Source organism: Balaenoptera borealis, assembly GCF_965194805.1.
Source record: "Balaenoptera borealis genome assembly, chromosome: 6".
Taxonomy (NCBI): Eukaryota; Metazoa; Chordata; class Mammalia; order Artiodactyla; family Balaenopteridae; genus Balaenoptera; species Balaenoptera borealis.
This window is the reverse complement of record NC_138863.1, coordinates 54,732,999-54,753,422: the sequence shown is the minus strand read 5'-3', so window position 1 is coordinate 54,753,422 and position 20,424 is coordinate 54,732,999. Positions and strand designations below refer to the sequence as shown.

Sequence of the window (20,424 nt, the reverse complement as noted above, 5' to 3'; positions counted from 1 at the left end):
GACGCTGGTAATCACAATAATAATTTCATATCAAAAACCATTTTCACCTGTTCATGAGTTATGTGCACCTGCTCTTGTTCTGTGGTAATTACTTCTCTGGTTCTTGCTTTCAATTCTTGTTCTTTTGCTTTATCGGCGGCCACTACCACCTTAGTTACAGCAGTCTTCTCTGCCTCCTTTTTTATCTGATTTTCATAGGGGAAAGAAAAGACATACTGTAATGCGCCTCACATAAAAAGTCACAATAATAAATCAGGATAAAGACATAAATGTTACACAGGAGAGGACAAGGAGGAAAGCTAGAGTGATTTTAAACTATAACAGAAAATCCATTCAAATATGAGATGGGAAATTATCTTGGATTTATAACACCTTTCAGCTATGAATCAAGTGTCACGTTTGTTTTGAGGAAAGTAAAAGCAAAGTTCTTTGGGGGAAGCTTAGAGAAAGGTAATGGCAACCCTGAAATAATGGTTTTCCTGCCTGGCTCTTGGAGAGACTGAGCTCTGGATGGACCGGTCTGGAACTACAGCTCTGAACGCACATGTACCGTCTTGTTCAGCTGACTTTCTCGGCCGCCTTTGCCTGTCTTAAGTCAGGAGTGCCCTGATACTTTGGATACCTTGTCTGACCTCCTGTCTTGACTTTCTGAGAGCTAACTCTTACCTGCCTAGCTGTCTGACTTAGACCAGGTACTTAGAATGTTTGTATCTTGAACACCTTTGGTCTCAGACCACCTCCTGCTCTGAAAGGCCTAAAAGTCCGGGCCATGGTGGGCTCAGTGTTGTCCTCAAAGCCATGTGAGCACTGATTGCATGCACAGCTCAGTGTGCATGGCCCCAGGCCTACCTGTTCTTGAGCAGGTTGGATGCGCACAGCAGTCGTGGTTGTCCTCTGAGCAGTCTGCTCTACAGCGCTGATAACTGGTTCTCTCACTCTGGCCATATCAACAGCAGCAACAACGGTTGCAACAGCTGCACTTTTGTCAGTTTCTGGTCTCACCTGGATTGGCAGTGACCAAGCACATTACTTTGTGAAATGACACGCCCGGTAGAAAATACAAAAGAACAGTGGAAACCAAGCCACCTAGAGTACAGTAAACACATGCATAAGCATTTATCATTGCCAAGAGAGATATGGTAGGTACTATGAAAACCTACATTTATGAAAAGCTCACAGATTTAGAGCCTTTGTTCCAATTAAAAAACGCTTTTACAGAGCATAAGCCAAATTGGGTTTTCAGTTTCGGTTATATTCTTATGTTCGTATGCATTTTCCCTGCAACCTGCACAGACTGCGTTTCATGGCAGGATTCTGTTGGGAGAAACCAGACGTGAAAGGAAGAGAAAGGAAGCTCTGACAGTACCTCTGCAGCCCCAGCAGCACCAGCCCCTGCCGCTCCGCTGATGGTCACTTGCTCCTGGATCCCGTATCTCCCTTCCCATCTCTCCTCTGTCCTGATCTGAGTAGCACTTGTCACCATGGTTTCTCTCATCTCAGACTCAGATGAAGCCATGTAGCCCTCTTGCTTCCAAGGGGGAGGCACTTCGGGGCCTGGGGGCATGGTGGGCGCCTGAGCCTTCCGGACGAGTAACGGAGACTTAATGGATCTGATGGGGGACGTGGAGATCCTCCCCGCCGGAGACACGGACCTGAAAATCAAATGGCAGAGGTCAAAGAATGCCAAGACAAGGAACTACTCCCTTGGTCATCAGATATGAATAAAGGAAGAAAAATCTGGAAGTGTTTAATTTAAGGCAGAGTTTTAAAATCCATGGCTTGGGACTTCCCTGGTGGTGCAGTGGTTAAGAATCCACCAGCCAATGCAGGGGACACGGGTTGGATCTCTGGTCCAAGAAGATCCCACATGCCGCGGAGCAACTAAACCCGTGCGCCACAACTACTGAGCCTGCGTGCCACACTACTGAGCCCACGCGCTGCAATTACTGAAGCCTGCGTACCTAGAGCCTGTGCTCCGCAAGAAGAGAAGCCACCGCAACTAGAGAAAGCCCGCGCACAGCAATGAAGACCCAATGCAGCCAAAAATAAATAAATAAAATTTAAAAAATAAATAAAAATAAAATCCGTGGCTCAATAACCTATACAGAGGCAAGTAATGTACTTGAAAGTAATTTGTTTTAAATCTCAGTGAGCCTTATTCTCATCTGCTGTAATTCTGTAAGAGAATCAGATTTAATCCTAAACTAAAGAGTTCTGTGCCCCGCCCCACCTTTTCGTGTTTAGAAGTCAAGACAGCAGAAGGCGTGTCCTTAAAATACAGTCAAAGAAAGGACATGGCAAATATGATAACCATAACTCTAAATTTCTCTGTACTCCTAATTCTGGGTGGGAGGTGAGGGGACGTCAAATAGGTGTTGAAGGAAGAGAGGTTTCTGTAATCAAAATGCTCATGCAGCTCAAGGCTAAACAAGGTAAACCTTTTTTTAAATTTTCCTGCAGGATTTCCCACAGCCTTCATCATGCCCATATGCCCTGTGAATTGCAAGGCTTTCTCATTACTCTTTTTGCAGAACTTTTTTGGGTGTAGGCTGTACAATGCACTTTGCAAACTGCTGTTCTGGTCAAAGTATGGTAAACTGCTGTTTTAAATTTATTCTGTCTTTGTTTACCCTCACCCTCACTGTATTGTACTCTGGACTTCTTTTAAATATCCTTATAGTGGATAATTTGAAACCTAAGGATTCTATAGTTTTTGATTAAATTGATAAAATGGTTTCTTCCAAAACAGTTTTCATCGTTTTTTATGTGTGTCCAAACTGCAATAGCATCAGTTCAAGAATCTGGGTACTGAATCAAGGCATTTACAGACAAAAATGACAGTTCCTAATCTATAGTAATAATTCCAGGCATTATTTTAAGATGAAATTTTTCATAATTTAATTCTTGATCCAAAGGGTTTATTATACTTTTCCCTCTAGGTGGCAGTATTGCCTTATCATTGCATTTAACTACTACATGCAGGAAAATATTTATAAATGTATTCTGTCACTACATAGGGTATTTAACTTACACTGATCATAAATGAAACAATTATTCTAATTAAGGCTCAAGGTACAGTTGATATCTTCTCTAAATTACAGAGTAAATTAATAGAACATTACAATATTAACCAGTTTCATGAAGAAATGTTCAATCATTTTCTTGAAGAAGGGTTTTTTGGTGAAAATCAATTTACATTTTATAAATGGAGTTGTGATCAACTAAAGGTAGATCTAGGGGAACAAGTATCTACTCTGAAAGTGACTGCCTTAGAACCATAACAAAGACCAGTTTAGAATAACATAGGGTTTACACCAATTGAAGAAAAGCAAAGTGACATGTATTTCCAAGTTTCAACCTGCGTCTTATTCTTGCTGTACCTAGTAAAGTGGGTCTAATTCAAATAGAGTTAAAGACATGATTACCATGACATGAGTGATTAGCAGCAGGTTGCAGGTAAGCCCATAACTGTGAAAATCAATGTAATTTGAGTCATTATAGGAAAGTGTTTATTTCTGCTCTTACAATAAAAAAAAAAAATCACCTGGTCACAGCTAGATACAATGCACCTTATTCAATGAAATATGTTTGCCTTTCTCTATAACAAAAATCAAGATTAGACTGTAAGACATTTTAGGAAATTGTCTATCCTGGATAACCATTATTTTCTCCACAAATTGATATTTAAATTTCTTATTTTAAAGCAAATTTGGGGGGCTAAATAATTGGGATTGTTATTAATGAATTCTCAGTACTTCTAAGACAGTCAAAATACTCCATAGAATCAGGGAAGCTCTGTAATTCTAAATGACTGTTAGGCTTGGATTAAAAATACGGTGAGGTTGTTATCTCCCCCAGAAATCACATGTGGCCTGTCTTGTGATTTCGTGGTATGCAAACTTGGAGTTAGCCTGAGATAGAACACTTTTTTTGATAGCCAGACACGTTTTTAAAACTAGCTTTTTGGTCAAGGCTTCATATTAGTGTTTACCAATATCTTTAAAGTGGCCACTATAATAAAGACTGGAAAATATCTGGCATTTCTCCATATATTTGTTGGACATTACATTGCCTCTGGTGTGAAACGCCTGTCTTTCGTCAATTTTTTTTTCATTTGTGTTGCTTGTTTTTTCTTTAATAATTAATTTGTGGAAGCTTTTTGATACATCTAGTGTATTAGTCCTTTGTCATAAGTATTGCAAACATTTCCCCCGAGATCCACGGTTTGCATTTGCTTATTTATAGGGTCTTATCCAGCATCAACATGTACAGTTGTATAGATTATGCACTGTTTCTAGGCTTGTACAATTCACACGGTAGCCATTGTATGTTTGTTTTAATATTTTATGGCAGAGGCAATGACATATCTCGAGGAAGAGGCACACTTGAATTTTTTTCACAAATGCACTGTTTGGTGTAGCAATGACCTTGCTTTTGCCATACATAAATTTTTGTTTTTATGTTGTTGAGTCTGTAAATCTATTTTAAAAAGCTCTTCCCTACAGTTGTTTTTCCAAATTTTCTTCTCTTTTATTTTAGTGATTTATTTTTTAATTTAGCTCTTTAGTCAAGCTGAGATTTATTCTGTAAATGGTGTAGGTAGAAGTTTATATTCAGTTTTTCCCAAATGGATAGTTAATTGGGACAGCATTCTTTACCGAGTAAAATATCCTTTCCCCACTGAACTGAAAGGTCACTTTGATTAAACACTGAATTTCCTGGATACTTGAATTCTATTTCTGGACCCTCTGTTCTGCTTTCCCCATGTATTTTCTATTCATTTACCAATACCATACTGTTTTGATTACAGTAACTTCCAATAAGTTTGAATATTTTTTAGATCAACTATCCACTTATTGTTCTTCTTTTAAAATTTTTTGTGGCAGGGGAACTTTCTCTACATTTAAAAAATTAATTTAAATTGGTCAAGAAACACTTTTTTATTTACTCCAAATTTCCCCCCCCCTTTTTTTTTTTATCAGTTTATCATGTAAAAAAACCTCAGCATGTTAAGCTAAATCCCAAAGTTTCAAATTTGCTACGGATAATTTATACTTGCTTATATATTGGATTGGCCAAAAAGTTCGTTCGGGTTTTTCTGTAAAACGTTACGAAAACTTTTTGGCCAACCCAATAGTTTCTGAGCCCTGATGATACATTCTTTCTTTCTAATATACCTCCATATTAACTAAGCATAGAAACCTAACAGAAATCCATTTTATATTCTAGACAAAATAACATAAGCACAGGCAAAATATTTAGGAGGTTTTACTTATTATTAGAGCAGAAGAACACTTGTATAATTATTTTATATCTACAAGATACCTTCAACTAATTATCTCACTGAACCCTCACAACACACCTTGAGATAATTCTTACTGTGTTTCTCTATAATTTACAAATGACATGACTAAGACCTTAAGCAAATTATTTAACTTCTTTAGCTCTGGTCACCTAGCTATAAAATTAGGGGTGATAATTCTTAGAGGTTGCTATGAATATTTAATGAGATAATATACACAGAGTGCCAATCAAATGTCTGACATAGAGAAAGTGGTCAATATATATTAGTGATTATTTTATTATTATAATTATTTTCTAAGTCACATTTTAAAAAGTAATCAAGCTGAGTGAACGCAGGGCTTCCAACCCTAAATTCTGTGCTCTTCTCATTTCGCTCTTTTTCTTGACTCCTAAAGCAGATATTAAATGGTATACAAATAAGAATTTAGAATTAGAGTTCATAAAGTTCTCCAATTTACCAGGGGACAGTGAGGATTTGTGAAAATCATAACCAGTGTCTTTTTGGTTTACCTCCTTTATCACACCCTACATTTCTTATTTCTTCCTTTTATCTCTCGTCTTATTGGATTAAACCTAATTCGAAAATGCATAATGATCCCTTTTAAAAGGCTTTACCTGATGGGAGATGGGGTCGGTGCCCGCACATGTCTGACCGGGGACGGGGAGTGTCTTATCGGCGATGGGGACTGCTGTCGAGCCAACTGTGCTTTGGCAGCAATGGATGGTGGTGTGGGAGACCTTGACTTTGGCTTAGGAGGTATCCTGGGAGGTGTTTTATGCGGCAGCTGTTGCCCAGCGGCACCATCTATTACCATCTCAACTGTTGCAATTGATCTGGCATCAAAGTGGGCTTCAATCTTCTGTAAAAGAGAAAAACGAAGCCCATGGTGAGGAGAAATTGTTGATGAAGCAACAATCTGAAAGGCTTAAAACCTGACAGTATATATTAAAAAAAAAAAAAAAAAACCTTTTCAATTTGAGTTTGTCGTGTTTCTGAAATCTGAGCAGTCGAAACAATTGTCTTCGTCTTTTTAGCGGGTACTACTTCTTCACCTGTAGGAAGGGAAAGATAAATATTTAGAAGGGAACACAAGGACCCATTTTTAAAGGCATTATGTTAATTCTGACTACAAAGTCAACAAGATTTTCTGTGTCCCAATGGGCAAAAATGCAGAAAGTTTTGGATTTTGTATGAATATAAGTTAGCTTTAAACATAGAAAATATTTATTATTAGATATGAGAATTTAATTAGAATCCTTTTTTAAAAAATTCCATCACTAGCCAATAATTTGAAAACATAGATGACTTAATTGAAATACTTCCCAGTTTCTAGTTGGGTTAAAAACCACAGATTGCTTCAATGATTCTAAACTCCTGTGCGGAATCTCAGAGACTTTTCATGGGTGTTGAAAGGCCAGCTTTGATTTCAACTCACAGCATCCCCAGACCTCAGAGGGCAGGCAGGTGGACCCCTGACCCCACTTGGTCCTAAATCCTTCCCCTCCCCTGCTCTCTGTTCCTCAACCTCCAGCACATACCTTGAACCAGTAATTCAGCAGTGGAAGTAGCTCTTCCAACGCTATTGGTGGCATTTACTGAATAAGTGCCAGAGTCTTCAGGGTATGCTTCCACAATCAGTAAGCTGTAGAGGTCGCCTTCTTGTGAAATTTGGAAATCAAGGGAGCTGTGGATTTCGGCTCCGTCCCGGTAGAACTTCACCACAGGTGTAGGGATTCCAGTCACTCTCACTTGGAGTCGCACTTGGCTTCCTTGTCTCACGGTCATGCTCTGCAGCCGTTGAACAAAGTTGGGTGGCGCTGTCTCCGCTGCAGCGGGAAGGGAAGAAAATTAGGACTGGCGCCAGCCAGGGCGCTCCCAACAAGCTATTTTTAAATGATTACAGCTCTGGTGTCCAAACCAGGCAACGGCTAGCTGAACCAAACACGCCTGACTGTCCTTGAGCCCAGCTCATCCATCAGATGACAGTAAGAGCAGAGCCAGGAGGTGGCAGAGGGCACCCCGCCACCATATTTGATTTGCTTTGTCTTGTTTAGCTGTTCTAGGCCACCACATTTTTTTTTTTTTAAAGAAAAAGCCTAGATCTTGTTATAACGTTTCTAGGGGATCTTTCCTGCACTTCCTCCCAACTTCACATCTAGCACTATATTAATATGTTAAGGTAACTTTACATATTTCAGGAAGTTGCACTAAAATGAATTCCAGTGGTTGGTTTGCTGGATACACCTGTGACTTACAGAATCATTAAGTTTTAATTTAAATTAAAAAATCCTAAATTGGCTCCAACTTAATCAGTATTCAAATAACCCAAATATGTATTTGCATTTAAAATGTTAATCCAAATAATGACGTGATTTAATGTTAGATGCTACAGAAAGGGGATTTTTTTGGCTAATTATGTTGGAAGAAATTTTTAATAAAATAAATGTGAAGGGTGAGTGGGATTAATCTTGACATGTGTTTGAGTCATAAACAACAGCAGATGCTGTCAGCCTTGTGCATTTTCCCTTTCTGAATTTTCTGGGTGTATGCTAAAGTTCATACCTGACGTTACCTGATGTTCCTTCTGTTTTGGTCAATGATAGTCCTATACTTAAACAGTGCTGAACGTATAGTTTATTGGATAAACATATATAACATTATGCAGCTCATGAAAGATATTGTTATGTAATGTGTAAAGTAATGCAATGTTCTTTGTACTAATGTCTTACGAAGAAGTAAAGGATGGAGAAAAATGACAGAGGCCACGAAGACTGGTGGTAACTTTTGTGGGGAAACTGTGTCCTGCATTTGAATCATAAACAAGCATTTGCCCTATTTCTGTGTACGCTTACTGTGCAATGTTTTTAGAAATGGAAAGTAAATAAAGCATTATTAAATGTTATGGCCTAGAGCAGTATTTCTTAAATGGGTGTTCTGTGGACCACTGGTATCAGAATCATCTATGTGCTTGTTAAAGTGTGAATTCCTGGAGATATGCCTATTTCCTTAGCAGGCGTATAGACAAGGCTCCAGGCCTTTCTACTTGCTCAGAAACATGATTTTTAATATTTCCTTAATATACTTTTGAGTGCGTAATATGTGTATAGAGGAACTAGTTCTCAGCCACTTTTTTGAGGAAAACCAAATTCCAAAAGACAAACAACTTTGCCACCAATGCAGTGTCCAGTGGGCCCTTCTCTAGATTCGAGATGCATCTGCATGTGCTCAGTAGCTTTGGGGGGACTCCCTTCCCCAGGTCCTGGAGATGCCCTCTGGGGGTGGTGCAGGGGACAGGCAGGTCCCCTCCGGCCTACCTGTCACGAGAAGCTCAGCAGTACTAGTCGCTTGTCCAGATCCATTGGTGGCTCTCAGGGAGTATCGTCCACTGTTGGCTTTAGTCACGGCGGGGATCATCAGTCTAGCGCGGCCATCGCTAAAGGAGATCTGCACGCCGGGCAGAGTGGAAGTGGAAATCACCTGGCCATCCCTAAACCAGCTCACCTCAGGAACTGGGAAACCTGGAGAACAAAGAATTCATCTTTATGTTTGGGGCACTGCAAAGTCCTCTGTTCTGTCCCATTATGTTCACTTCCTTGTCCTAAACCATAAAAGCTATCCAGAGAGTCATGCTATTTAATGTTAGTGAAAATTTGACAGCTGTGTGATAAAAGTGTAAACTTACAGACCATTAGGAAGGTCTGTGGGTTCACGTGGAGGCCAGCACCTTCATTCTATAGGGGAGGAAACTGAAGCCAAAAAAGGCTCAATGATCTTTCCAAGGTCCCTCAGCTGGCAGTGGCACACAGAGGACTAGATTTGCCATCACCTGCCCTCCTGCCCAGGGTTCTATCTGATGCAATTTAATAGACATCATTAAAATCATGAAAGAGACTTATAAAAATGAAGAGCCAAGGAAACTGTGAGATGAAAAGTGACTGTTGTCCTCTTCAAAAACAAATGAAGAACAAAAGCAGCAAAGGGATCTAAAAGTTCAGCCGAATAAGCACAAGAGAGCACGCTCAGCCCCCTACCTCCTCTGGGTTACAGGGACCCTGTCTTCCTGACCTCTCCTGCCTTTCAAATGTGCTTCAGTCAAAATGCCACACAAAGGAGGGGCAGCTTCTCATACAATAAGAGATGATGCCGAACCAAGTCTTTCAGACCAACATGGATACTTGGAGTTGCAGGTAGAAAAGTCAAATTCTCTTCACCCACCATGAATCATGGAGCTAATGACTATATGTACACGGCTGGATGCTTTAAGTATACTAAAATTCTGCATTCAGAAGGCATGAGGCAAATTCAGAGCACGGTTTAATTTGCCTTTGGCATGAAGGCTGGTGATCTAACTCCTTAAACTGAGGAGGTGAGGATAAGAGAGAGAAAATTTATTTTGTTGTCCTTACATTAGCCAATCTCCCACTGTGGCCAAGTGAATAGTTTATTTAACGAATTCATGGGTGTTCAAATATTTTCAGTGGTGTTTTTCTCAGAATGTATTAGCACAAAGTGTGAAGGAACAAGGAGTTATGAGGAAGTCAGATTCCATTACTCCACAGCAGGCAAACTTCCCACTGAAGCCATATGTGTTCTGCTCAGTTCAAAAGTTACTGAGTGTTACAAGACAAATAAGTAAATTATTTGGAAGTCAGAGATTATCATACAAGAGAGGAATTGAACTGGTCTCTATATACATATGCAATAGAAATTGAAGAATGATTATATGTTATTTGTGCGATGTAAAATAAAGTGTTATCCAGCTATGAATAAGATTGGTACATAGACAGAAAACAAAAGGAAATCTCATTTTACATCTTTATTATAAGCCATAAAGTTGAAAAAAAAAAAAGAGGAACAGTGTACCATAGAGGTACATCAAGCATCAACTTTTAATTAATCCATAAAATCTTACATGACCAGTTATAATACTGCAGAAGGAGAAAATATTGATTAAATAAATTTGAGATTAAATAATTTTGAGATTATTTACAATATAGTTCATAGATTATCCCCATTTTGTCACGTGATGATAGGTCCCAGAAATCATCCATTTTCAAAACCATCCCTAAACTGAGTTATAAAGAAGAAAAAAAAGAGACAGAAGAACTTCCTGTTAAATACAATTCTAGGGTTAATGTTTGTTTCTCTTTAATATGTGAACCAGAGTGGCATATATTATTTTGGGGTGTCATTTCAAAATGACTGGAAAATCTTTTCATTGACTAGAATCACTTAATAAAGATTGAAAATAAAATAATAAAATACCTAGGAGTTAGCTCATCACTGAAAGTTCTGCCACTGAGGAAAGTCAGTTGTACTGTTATTTTCCACATAAACCCACAGAGGCTCAGGCACACAGGCTACTCGCCCAGCAGCTCCATGACTGGCCCCTATTGGGCTGGAGTTCTTGGCTTCCAGTCTGGCTCTGCAGCTGAATCCAAAAATAGAATGACCAAATTTGGTCCTATTTAGCAGCTGGATTCTGACAGCTAATTTAATCCAATGCTAATTATTTTTCTTTGTGGAATTATAAATATGAATAGAACATTTTCAAGCCATTATATTGTCAGATTTTGTCAGAAGTCTGTGAACAGTATACTCTTACAATGACCCTTCCATAGAGGTGGGCCCATTTCACAAAGTCAAAGCAAGGCTTAAACTTGGTATCAAGTCCTACAGCAAAGTTAATGGACAGGAGGCAAAGAAGACAAAGGGACAGTGTGAACGTGTGAGCTTACCACTAATGTGAGCCTCAAAGGTTGCGGTACTACCCTCCAGTACCACAACGCTTTGTAACGGCTGCGTAAACGTCGGTGCTTGAGTTGTCATCTTTTTAGGCACTCTGAAAAGGAAAAGAAATTAGAAGGTCACAGCTTAGGGCCACTCTGGCGCTACTCTGAAGATGGCAGACACACATTTTCCAAATGGGTTGCTTCTCAGATCATCTGTGGGCCCAGAGTGATGGGCAGGCCTTTTCTTTTGTGGCCTGAATTTGGCCTCTGAGTTGACTTGTAGCCTAACAGAGTAGCACGTCTAAGGGGGGATGGAAAAAAAAAACTGAAGCAAGCAGAGCAAGGAATGTACCCTAGTGGTTGAAGAGGGAAATTCAGTCTTACCAAAGGTGGGAAATCTGAGAGAGAGTTGGGAGAAAGGGAAAGCTGGAGGAAGCTGGGGGTAGTGACGAATAATAGAAGATATGTGTGAAAAGTGTAAAACGAATCTTTGCATCGGTTCAATGTCAGAAAGAATTATTTTAAAAAATTTCCTTCCTCCCAATATTTTTCAGACACTGTATCTGTATTTATAAAGTTGACATAGATTCAGGCACTATTACCTTAAGTAATCCAGGTGATTATTTAAAATAGTCACCAAAACTAAAAACTTGAACTTTGCAATTTCTTTCCTTACTTGAAAAGTTTTGGAAAGCCTGGTCAACTATGCAAACCTTTTGTAGACAGCATACGGTGTTTTTTAGTCCTTAATATTTCTTCATATTGTAACTGCTCAGTAAATGCTGCTACTGCTGAAGTGAATATTCAGGAAAGTTTAAATTTAACTGAGCAGGCCAGTATTTATTATAGATCTGTAAGAAAAATACTGACTTGAGTTCTTAATAAGGAACAATGTGCAAACTCTGAAAAATGGAAGGCTGGTCTGAAATGCAGTTGACGTGAAAGCACCTATGCTTTCATAGCACAAATATTAAAAATCAAAGAAATTAACATGAAATCGGCAGTTAAGTTCTTTTGTTAAGTGGAAGCAAGTACTTTGCCTATCAGTTTTAGAGAGATTATGAGAAGAAATTTCTGAGACATAAATATCTTGTTATTGAATGTGACTATTCCACTATTCTGATATAAAAAGCAGATTCTCAGTTGTCAATTGCTTCATTACTATTTTTCATAAAATTCTCTATTTATTAAAAGTTTGTGGAGCAATCACCTAATTCTGTACCTTATTGTAACTTTTTACTTAGTTAAAAAGAAAATGAAACTAGAATTCTCTGAGACAATAACATTTATATTTGAAAAATTCAGATAATATCCAAAAGAAACTGTTGCCAAGAACTTCTTAGTGTAGCATATTATCTTTAGGACACAAAAATAACTTTTTGTGTCAAACTTCTCCTGTTTCTAAGTGAGTGCATCTTCTAAAAATAGCTATATTCTTTTACACCATTTATGTTTTATATACCTATATATTTATAGGCATTTACAATTAGTAATCTAATTCCAGGAAGATGGGAAATCAAGGTATAATTTGAAATAAGAAGTCTCTAAAACATTATTTCTTACCCTTCTTAGTATCAACAATTATCTCATACCATATAATTTGATTGAGTTGATTAAAAATACATAATGAGATTCTGAGTATTTTAGAAAACAATTATATAGTTTTTCTTTTTTTCCAAATTTCTAAATATATTGCAATTAACTGGCCTAAATTGGTCTTCTGTTCCTATTGTTTAGGTAAATTTTGTTGCTTTAGCATTTGCTCTTGAGAGGCCTTTGTCTAATTATGGCTGAAGGTATGCATCTGAAATGTCATGCTCCCAAAATAAACTCTCCAGCGTTGACTGACAGCAGGCAAGTGTTCTGTCACTGTCCTGCAACTGATACCTCAGCAGTTGATTCCCTTAAAAAGTCATCAGGGTGTAGTTGATACCACATGCATTTTATCAGAGCTATTCTTGGTGTGTCTCACGTTATCACTGAGTAATATAACCTTGAACATTCTCAACAAACAAAAAAAGTCTATAAAAGAAGCAAGCATTTCTATCACCATTTCAGACCTCAACTTTTAATACTTTTAGAATATTAGGTGCATTTAAACAATTTGAATCACTGACTGTGCTGATATGCTAAAGCATCGAACTTTTGAAAGGAAAAGCCTTCACACATTTCAAAACAGAATTTAACAAGCAGATTCAAATAGAGGATCAGAACCAGCCCCAAGTAGTTAGACAAACACCTCTATATAGGCATTTAGCACACAAAGAAAATGGGGAACTAGAAATCGATAAGGACGGGACTACTAATAAGAAAGAAAATATGCTGCTCACCTGATTTCTCAGGAGTGCCCAAAAAGGGTGGGACTAAGCCCAAGGTTGCTTCTGAAACGACGTCCTATCTAGAGTTGGTTTTTTCGACCATCTCCAACATGAATCGGTGAGCCTCTAAACTTAAAAACAAAACTACACAGTCAAGACTGTGTAGTTTTGCTTTTCTATGCAATCCCTACACCCGAGGCGAGGCTGGGAATGCACGACTGCTCACGGGTCAGGGTCTGGCCCAGCCCTTATATTTGCCAGATCTGCTGACAGCCCCACATCTCAGGGCAGGGCGCTGGCTGATTGGCTCTCCCAGGAAAGCATGATGGGAGCGGGACCTATTTGGTAGCGGCGCAGACCACCTGTTCTTCTGATTGGCAGTGCTAAATTTAGCATGTCAAAAGGGGCTTTACCAAGGGAACAGAACCGTACTTAAAAACTAACTCTGTTGAGGCTTGGGGAAGAGCACTTGTTGCCCATGTTAAAATCGGAAAATAACCGGTCTGAGGAGAATTTGTGGCAATAGAAAACACTTGTGGGCAATTATACAAAACAGCTCCAAACCTGAGGAGGACTCTGCCCTGAGGCCCCATTCCTGTTCCCTTCCCCCATACAACCAACCAAATGGACCTGTCAATCATGACAACAGATGAGGGAGTTTATCTCATGCATAAGACTTCACCTTTTTTTTTTTTTTGAAGAACCAGTGCCTAAAAACCTCAGCACTGAAGAGAGCTCATTTATACTATCTACTTTCTCCAGAATCCACTTGTACTGTGGGGAGAGTTAAGCCAATGTTAATGAGCTAAGTGTTTATACAGCCCTGCAAGAAGTAAAGTTGAAAGGCAAAATCTGAACTCTGCTTAGATTTAGCCTAGACAGTGTAAGGATTTCTTTTTTCCAGATTTCATTTTTTTCTGGCATTAATATTTACAAATATACATGCACTGATCCTTAATGAGCAGCCAAGTCTTTTGTTTAAAACATCCATAGGGTTCTTTTTCAGGCACATGAAAGCTGCCTTACTAATCTCTGGAGTTTGCTCTTACTAATGGGAAGTAGTTAGGAGATGATATAGTTGCTATTTTAGAACTGAATTTAATTTCAAGCAACAGATATTTCAAATACAAAAGAGCATACCAGAAGAGCTTTAAAATAGTTCAGCTGAGAGATTTGTAAAGCTTCACTAAGAGGGAAGAAAATTGTCTTGTTGATAGTAAAAAGAGATTTTTCTTAATAAAAGACTAAAATTTTTAATTTTAAGTTAAATTTATGTCTGTAATAAAAATTTCCCCTGATGTGGAAGGCCATGCATTAGACTTTTCAACTTCCTGAGTATTTCATTCTTGGTAATTATTTATACAGTGATTAACTTGTTAACATTAAACAGGACTAAAACATACTGGACAACTTATGTAATATAGCTATATAGACAAGATGACATATTTATTTAAACATTTGTCTTTTCTTAAGCAGTGATATCTGTATTGTTGGTACTATTTTTCCTACTACAGACGCTATCTGACAAAATTCTGTTTGATTGCTTTATTCAGAAACAACTAGTTTCATGTTATGTATCTTAAAAATTATTCCCAATTAGAGACTATGTTACAGGCAACCTGCCAGTCATAAAGCGAAGCAAGACTAGAAATGTCATGTGATCTTTCTGATTTGCATTGTTAAATAGATAACTAACTGGTTATCTATTTAAAATGTGTGCAGGTGTGTGTGTGTGTGTGTGTGTGTGTGTGGTGAGTGCGTGTATGTATATATGCTTTTATTTTTTTATTTTTTTAAACAAAATACACATTTTATTTAGGTTGAAATAAACTATATAAAATTGATTTTCTTCACCAAAAATAACAGCAATATTTTCTGTATTATTCCTAGATAAACCACAAAACACTTATTTTTGTAGGTTTTCTAGGTTTTGCTTGTAAATCAAGATGAGACAGTAGATACAGTCATGGAAAAAGACAGAAGAAAACAGACAAATCAGTTGTCAGTATCCATGGGCTCTGATCCTGTCTTGACCATGAAACAGAAGTGTTCAACATATACCTGCCAAAAAGCTTATGAAGATGTAGGCTCAATAAAGGAATGCAAACAGCAACAAACAGATGTGGAACAACAAGGGAAGGCTCTTCCATTCAAACTTTAACTGTAACTTGTTCCTTTAACTTCATTTGATAATGACAGAATCTACACTGAAATCCTTGTTTGGCGAGCTCACATGTTTCTATTACAGTCTGATAATTTTCTTAACTGTCCCTTACAGATTTTTAACAGCATACTCAAAACTCCTAATATTCAAAGGTCAGTCATGAGCTTCATTGTAATGTTTTATAAAATGTATTCCTTCCTCCCATACCTCCTCACAATTTATTTCTTCAAAGAACTGATAACTCAATACCTGACAATTGGATCCACAGTGATAAATGTTATGTCTAAAATGACTTAACTAATACAATTCCAAAGTGCCATTAGCAGAGATCACAGAGTGTAACATGGTACTTTCAATGCTATCTTCTGGAAGAACAATTAGGTCTCCAAAGTATGGGTGTTGAAACGGGACATTTAAACAGGCAGATTATCAATGACTAATGTACTCAATGGGGGGCCTACAGGTCAAGATATTCAGTGATTAAGTGGCCTACGTGCACCTTACAACTTTTCTGTAAGATATTTTCAAATTTCTTACAGATTTTTTTCAAATATCAAATATAAGAGAAAGCCTATTTTAAAAGTCTCTTAGGTATTTTCATGGACATATATACACTACCAAATGTAAAATAGATAGCTGTGGGAAGCAGCCACATAGCACAGGGAGATCAGCTCGGTGCTTTGCGACCACCTAGAGGGGTGGGATAGGGAGGGTAGGAGGGAGAAGCAAGAGGGAGGAGATATGGGGATATATGTATATGTATGGCTGATTCACTTTGTTATAAAGCAGAAACTAACACACCATTGTAAAGCAATGATACTCCAATAAAGATGTTAAAAAAAAAGTCTCTTAGGTATTTTCATTGGTTTCTGAATTATCTGTAGGAAGCTCTGACTTACTTGTACGCTTGTGTACTTACTTGTACTTGTACACTTATCCACCATTAAATCCAAATCATGTTTTATATCAAAATTTATGTTAAGCAAAGCCAAGTTACTTGACCTTTGGTCCGTCAAAGTGTTCCTCAGGTAGGCTTTGAGATGCTTTTGCCCATTTTCATAGCATTCATTCTCAAACTTCATCACAGGAAGAATACATAGAACCTTCAATAATGCATAAACATTAGGAAAAAATTTGATGTCTGGCAGATGAAGGGCTTGATAAATAGTGGATGGAAGTTCTACATCTTTCCCTCTGTGTTTCCACTTGATTCTCCAACAATGCAGCTCAGCAGAGAGCATGTCAGGATTAGGTAAGTCACTTCTGTACATGTCAGCATGATGCTCCTCTGATGTATTGAATTTAAGCTGTCCCATGACAGAGGGTACCAGAGACAAGCATTTAAGAGCTCTGAGGTGCTATTCTGAGAGTATATCTTTCAGGTCCTGAATAATGTGCTCCACTGTTGGAACACTTAAGAGTTTCTTTACAGTAACTCTCAGAGGTTAGCTGAGATTCCAGGTTACTGTGCTGAGCTCTGCAAAATTTCCCTGGGAGTTTCATCTGAATATCAAGTTTGGTTGCCAAATTTGTGGCTTTCTCAAACCAAAATTCATGATAAACTTCGATATTTTCCATCACTTCATTTTGTGAATGCAGCACTGCCGTGAAACTACTGGCTGCAAAGAAGATATCAGAGGTCTGATGACCTTCAGGTCTGCCCCTGAAGATTTTTCCCAAAAGCTCCTGTAAAAGATAGGACATTTTAAAGAACAATGGTAATGATGAAATCAAAATCTGTTACCACACTACAGAGTACAAATGCTCGGCCAGCCATGCAGTTATTCCATCTAACATTTGTGTCACTATTATACCATCTAAACATAAAGCAAGTGCTTGTAGGAGGTCCACTAAGATTTTCAAAAGCATCATGCCTGCCTGGCCACTGAGAATGGTGAATTTCCTTCAGTTCTTTGCCCCTTTCTTCATTGTTCTGAAAGAGGACAGAAATTACATTGTCAAGCTCTAAAAGCACTTGTGCTGATCGATGGAAAAAAGAACAAACTTCCTCAGCTGTTCCTAATGGGACACATACTCCCATAACAGGCACTGATTTTGCCAACCACATATTTAAGGCACAGGAAGAGCAGAGTGTGTAGATAGCTTGGGGATATTTCTCTAAAAGTCTAGAAGCAACAACTTTCATTTTGGAAGAAAATCCACTGGACACAATGTAAGCCTGGCCACGACAGTACTCCACGTTTAATCCTCAGTTCTCAGTTATCGTAGTGTGAGATTTCACAGCCGAAATTTCTGCATCAGCTTCATAAGGCAGGAAGCCCACAAATTCCTCTCTCAGGTTGTGAGCTGCGTCAACAAACCTCACCAACACAGGCAGGTGCTCTTCCCCTACTATGTCCACCACATCGCCAGTGACAATGGAAAAGAAGTGAGAGTCTCCCACTTCCCTGAGGGTTTCTTCCCGAATGCAGCTCTCACAGATCTGTAGCATCTGTTTCTGCTGTGTTTTCGAACAGAACAATGTGTTCACTGCCGTTGTCTCAAAGCGCTTTCTCAGAACCTCTTCACCAGAATGGATCCGGCACTCCAGCAGGGCTTGAAAGTTATCAGGAGTAAAGAGACCTTCTGGGATTTCATCAGCTTCATGTCCATCCAGAGGTACGGTCTGTTTTCCCATAAGAATCAAAATTTCAAATAAAGATTTTAAGTATTCTTTGTTTTCCTTCTCTTCAAGGGTTAAAGGTAAAATGTCTTCCTCCTGCTCTTCACCCCCTTCTTCTGCACTGGGGTTCTGAGCATTGCTGCTGTTTATTTCCTTATGTTTTGGGTCCTGTTCAGAAGTTTCATCAATTTTTATCTGTTTCAAGGTCCTCATTTCATCTTCACTCAATTCTTTTATTCATTTTCTGTGTCTACTGTGTGGATTATTCAAATGGCTGATAAGACCAAATATTGTTGGTATTGCATTATCTCGAAGAACTGTCCTATAAGGACTAGTTCTACAGATCACAGACGTCTCAAAGTGTTTGGCACACAATCGATCATGTTTATTTAGTTGATCGGGTGTTTTATCTTCTAAGTCGGCTCCCCTACAATTCTCCACGCACTTCTGGCATCTGGCTGGATCCCGCGGCAACCTGAAAAAGGTCAGGTCCAACTGTGTGCTCTTCCGCTTGCAGCTGGGGACCGTGCAGAAGTTCGGCATCATAGTCTGACTGCCCGCCAGCCCAGTCCTCCCCTCCCCGCCTCCTCAGGGCAGCCCACCGGCCCGCCCGTCAGAGCCGGGGAGGGGAGCCAGACCGGCCTGCCTGCGCCTCAGGGCCTGTATATATACTTTTAGATTCACTTGACCTAATATGAAGCATGTTAATGTATTGTTATGTTTGTTAGAACCAAAATCAAACCACTTTAATTCTTTTGGGAATTAGACGGAATGAATGAATAAAATCTTGAAGCTTGTGTCATCTTGACGTGGTGCAATATAGAGAGCTCAAGAGCAGGGAAGATGGACCATATATATTACAGACATAAGGTCAAGTGTCTATCCTCCAAAGCTGCTTATCTACTCACTGTTTTTGGATGTTTTTAGACTTTTCAGTATTGTCAAGATACTTGCCTTTTGGCACTTACATCCTTATATGACATTCAGAGTTAAGAAGGAAGGAAGAAAGGAAGGGGAGGGGAAGGGAGGGGAGGGGAGGAGAGGCGAGGAAGAGACCAGTTAGTAAATAGCTAACATACTACTCTGGAAAGAGTCCATGTTATTGGATTAGTGAACAATAATGGACAATATGTGATATCATGGTAAGCATTAGCTTTAAAATTAAATATTCCATAGTTGGCATATAGTAAGCTAGCCCAGTGGAAACCAAATACTACTCAGATTTGGGGAGTTTGCTGATGCAGTAAGATCTTAATTTACCACCTTAACAGTGGGGAGGAGTCCCACAGATAATCCAAAACAGCTGATGATTCAAATATAATGCCTACTTAGTTTTGGAATGCATGGTGTGATTCTCTTTTTGAACATTATAGTCATAGCAATTCAATAAATATTTATTAAGCATATGCTCGGTGCTGAATACTGTGCTAAATTATTATAATTTGGGATTCTGTCATTGCTTATTGGCTCAACAAATGTCTAATGAGTGGAGACTTTTGCCAGGCACTGTGCTAGATGATGGCTAAAGAGTGGTGACCAACAAGACAGTTATGGTTCCTGTACTTTTGGAGATTGTGGTTCACATAAACTACTAATAAATTCTCAGTAATCTATGACTGAAACCTAGACTAGGATATGTGTAAAACTCAGGCAGTGTCTCCATCTACACAACTGTGGTTGCTGTCAGACTTTGTTTATACTCCATTGGACCAGTTACCAAAGGAAGGATTTACTGGGGGTTATTTGAGAAATGGGTACAGTTTTTAAGACTAATGTAATAGTCCTTTGTGAGAGAAAAGAGTAAAATTAAGGTCTCTTATAATTCATTAAATTTTTTTGTGCATTCTTACTGTGTTAAACACGATTCAAGCACTGGGATTATAGCAATGCACGCAGTAGACAGAATCTCTGCTCTCAAAGAGACAATAAGCACAGTAATATGTGGCAATAGTACATCTATAAAGTCCCTTCCACTCATAAAGTGTTTCAAAGTTGAAATATAGGCTTATCATTGAGCTATTTTTACACAGAGAAGTAGAAAAGCAAATTCAGGAAGTGCACAGGGAAGAATGCGCTGACCCAAACAACCCGTTCTGATGGATTAGCGTCTGTGTTCCTTGAGTTACAAAGGCAAGCAAACCTACATTGGGGACACGGGGTGGGGGGGGGGGCAAGGGAGTGCTGCTTAAAATTCGAGGCTTCTCTTTGTCCTACTTTTTTACTACCTCCAGTTACAGGTGCTTTAGTAGTAAGATTGAATTAATTGCTTTCTACAATTGTTT

At 38.7% G+C, this 20,424-nt stretch overlaps 1 protein-coding gene across 2 annotated transcripts in view; it reads right to left on the bottom strand.

The window, feature by feature from the left end:
* TTN (titin) overlaps positions 1-13,564 on the bottom strand; it is a 285,431-nt gene extending 271,867 nt beyond the window's left edge. Inside the window, exons 1-9 of one of the 2 annotated variants that reach the window (XM_082395622.1) lie at positions 13,368-13,564; positions 11,044-11,147; positions 8,620-8,823; positions 6,844-7,131; positions 6,272-6,357; positions 5,920-6,164; positions 1,367-1,652; positions 850-1,002; positions 48-185 (exon numbers count right to left, since the gene is read on the bottom strand). In XM_082395622.1, the coding sequence (XP_082251748.1) occupies positions 48-185; positions 850-1,002; positions 1,367-1,652; positions 5,920-6,164; positions 6,272-6,357; positions 6,844-7,131; positions 8,620-8,823; positions 11,044-11,134 (1,491 nt within the window). In that variant the 5' untranslated portion in view covers positions 11,135-11,147; positions 13,368-13,564. The remainder of the gene's footprint in view (positions 1-47; positions 186-849; positions 1,003-1,366; positions 1,653-5,919; positions 6,165-6,271; positions 6,358-6,843; positions 7,132-8,619; positions 8,824-11,043; positions 11,148-13,367) is intronic. The other variant, XM_082395621.1, reaches the window with a different exon arrangement.
* Between the last annotated feature and the right edge of the window lie 6,860 nt (positions 13,565-20,424).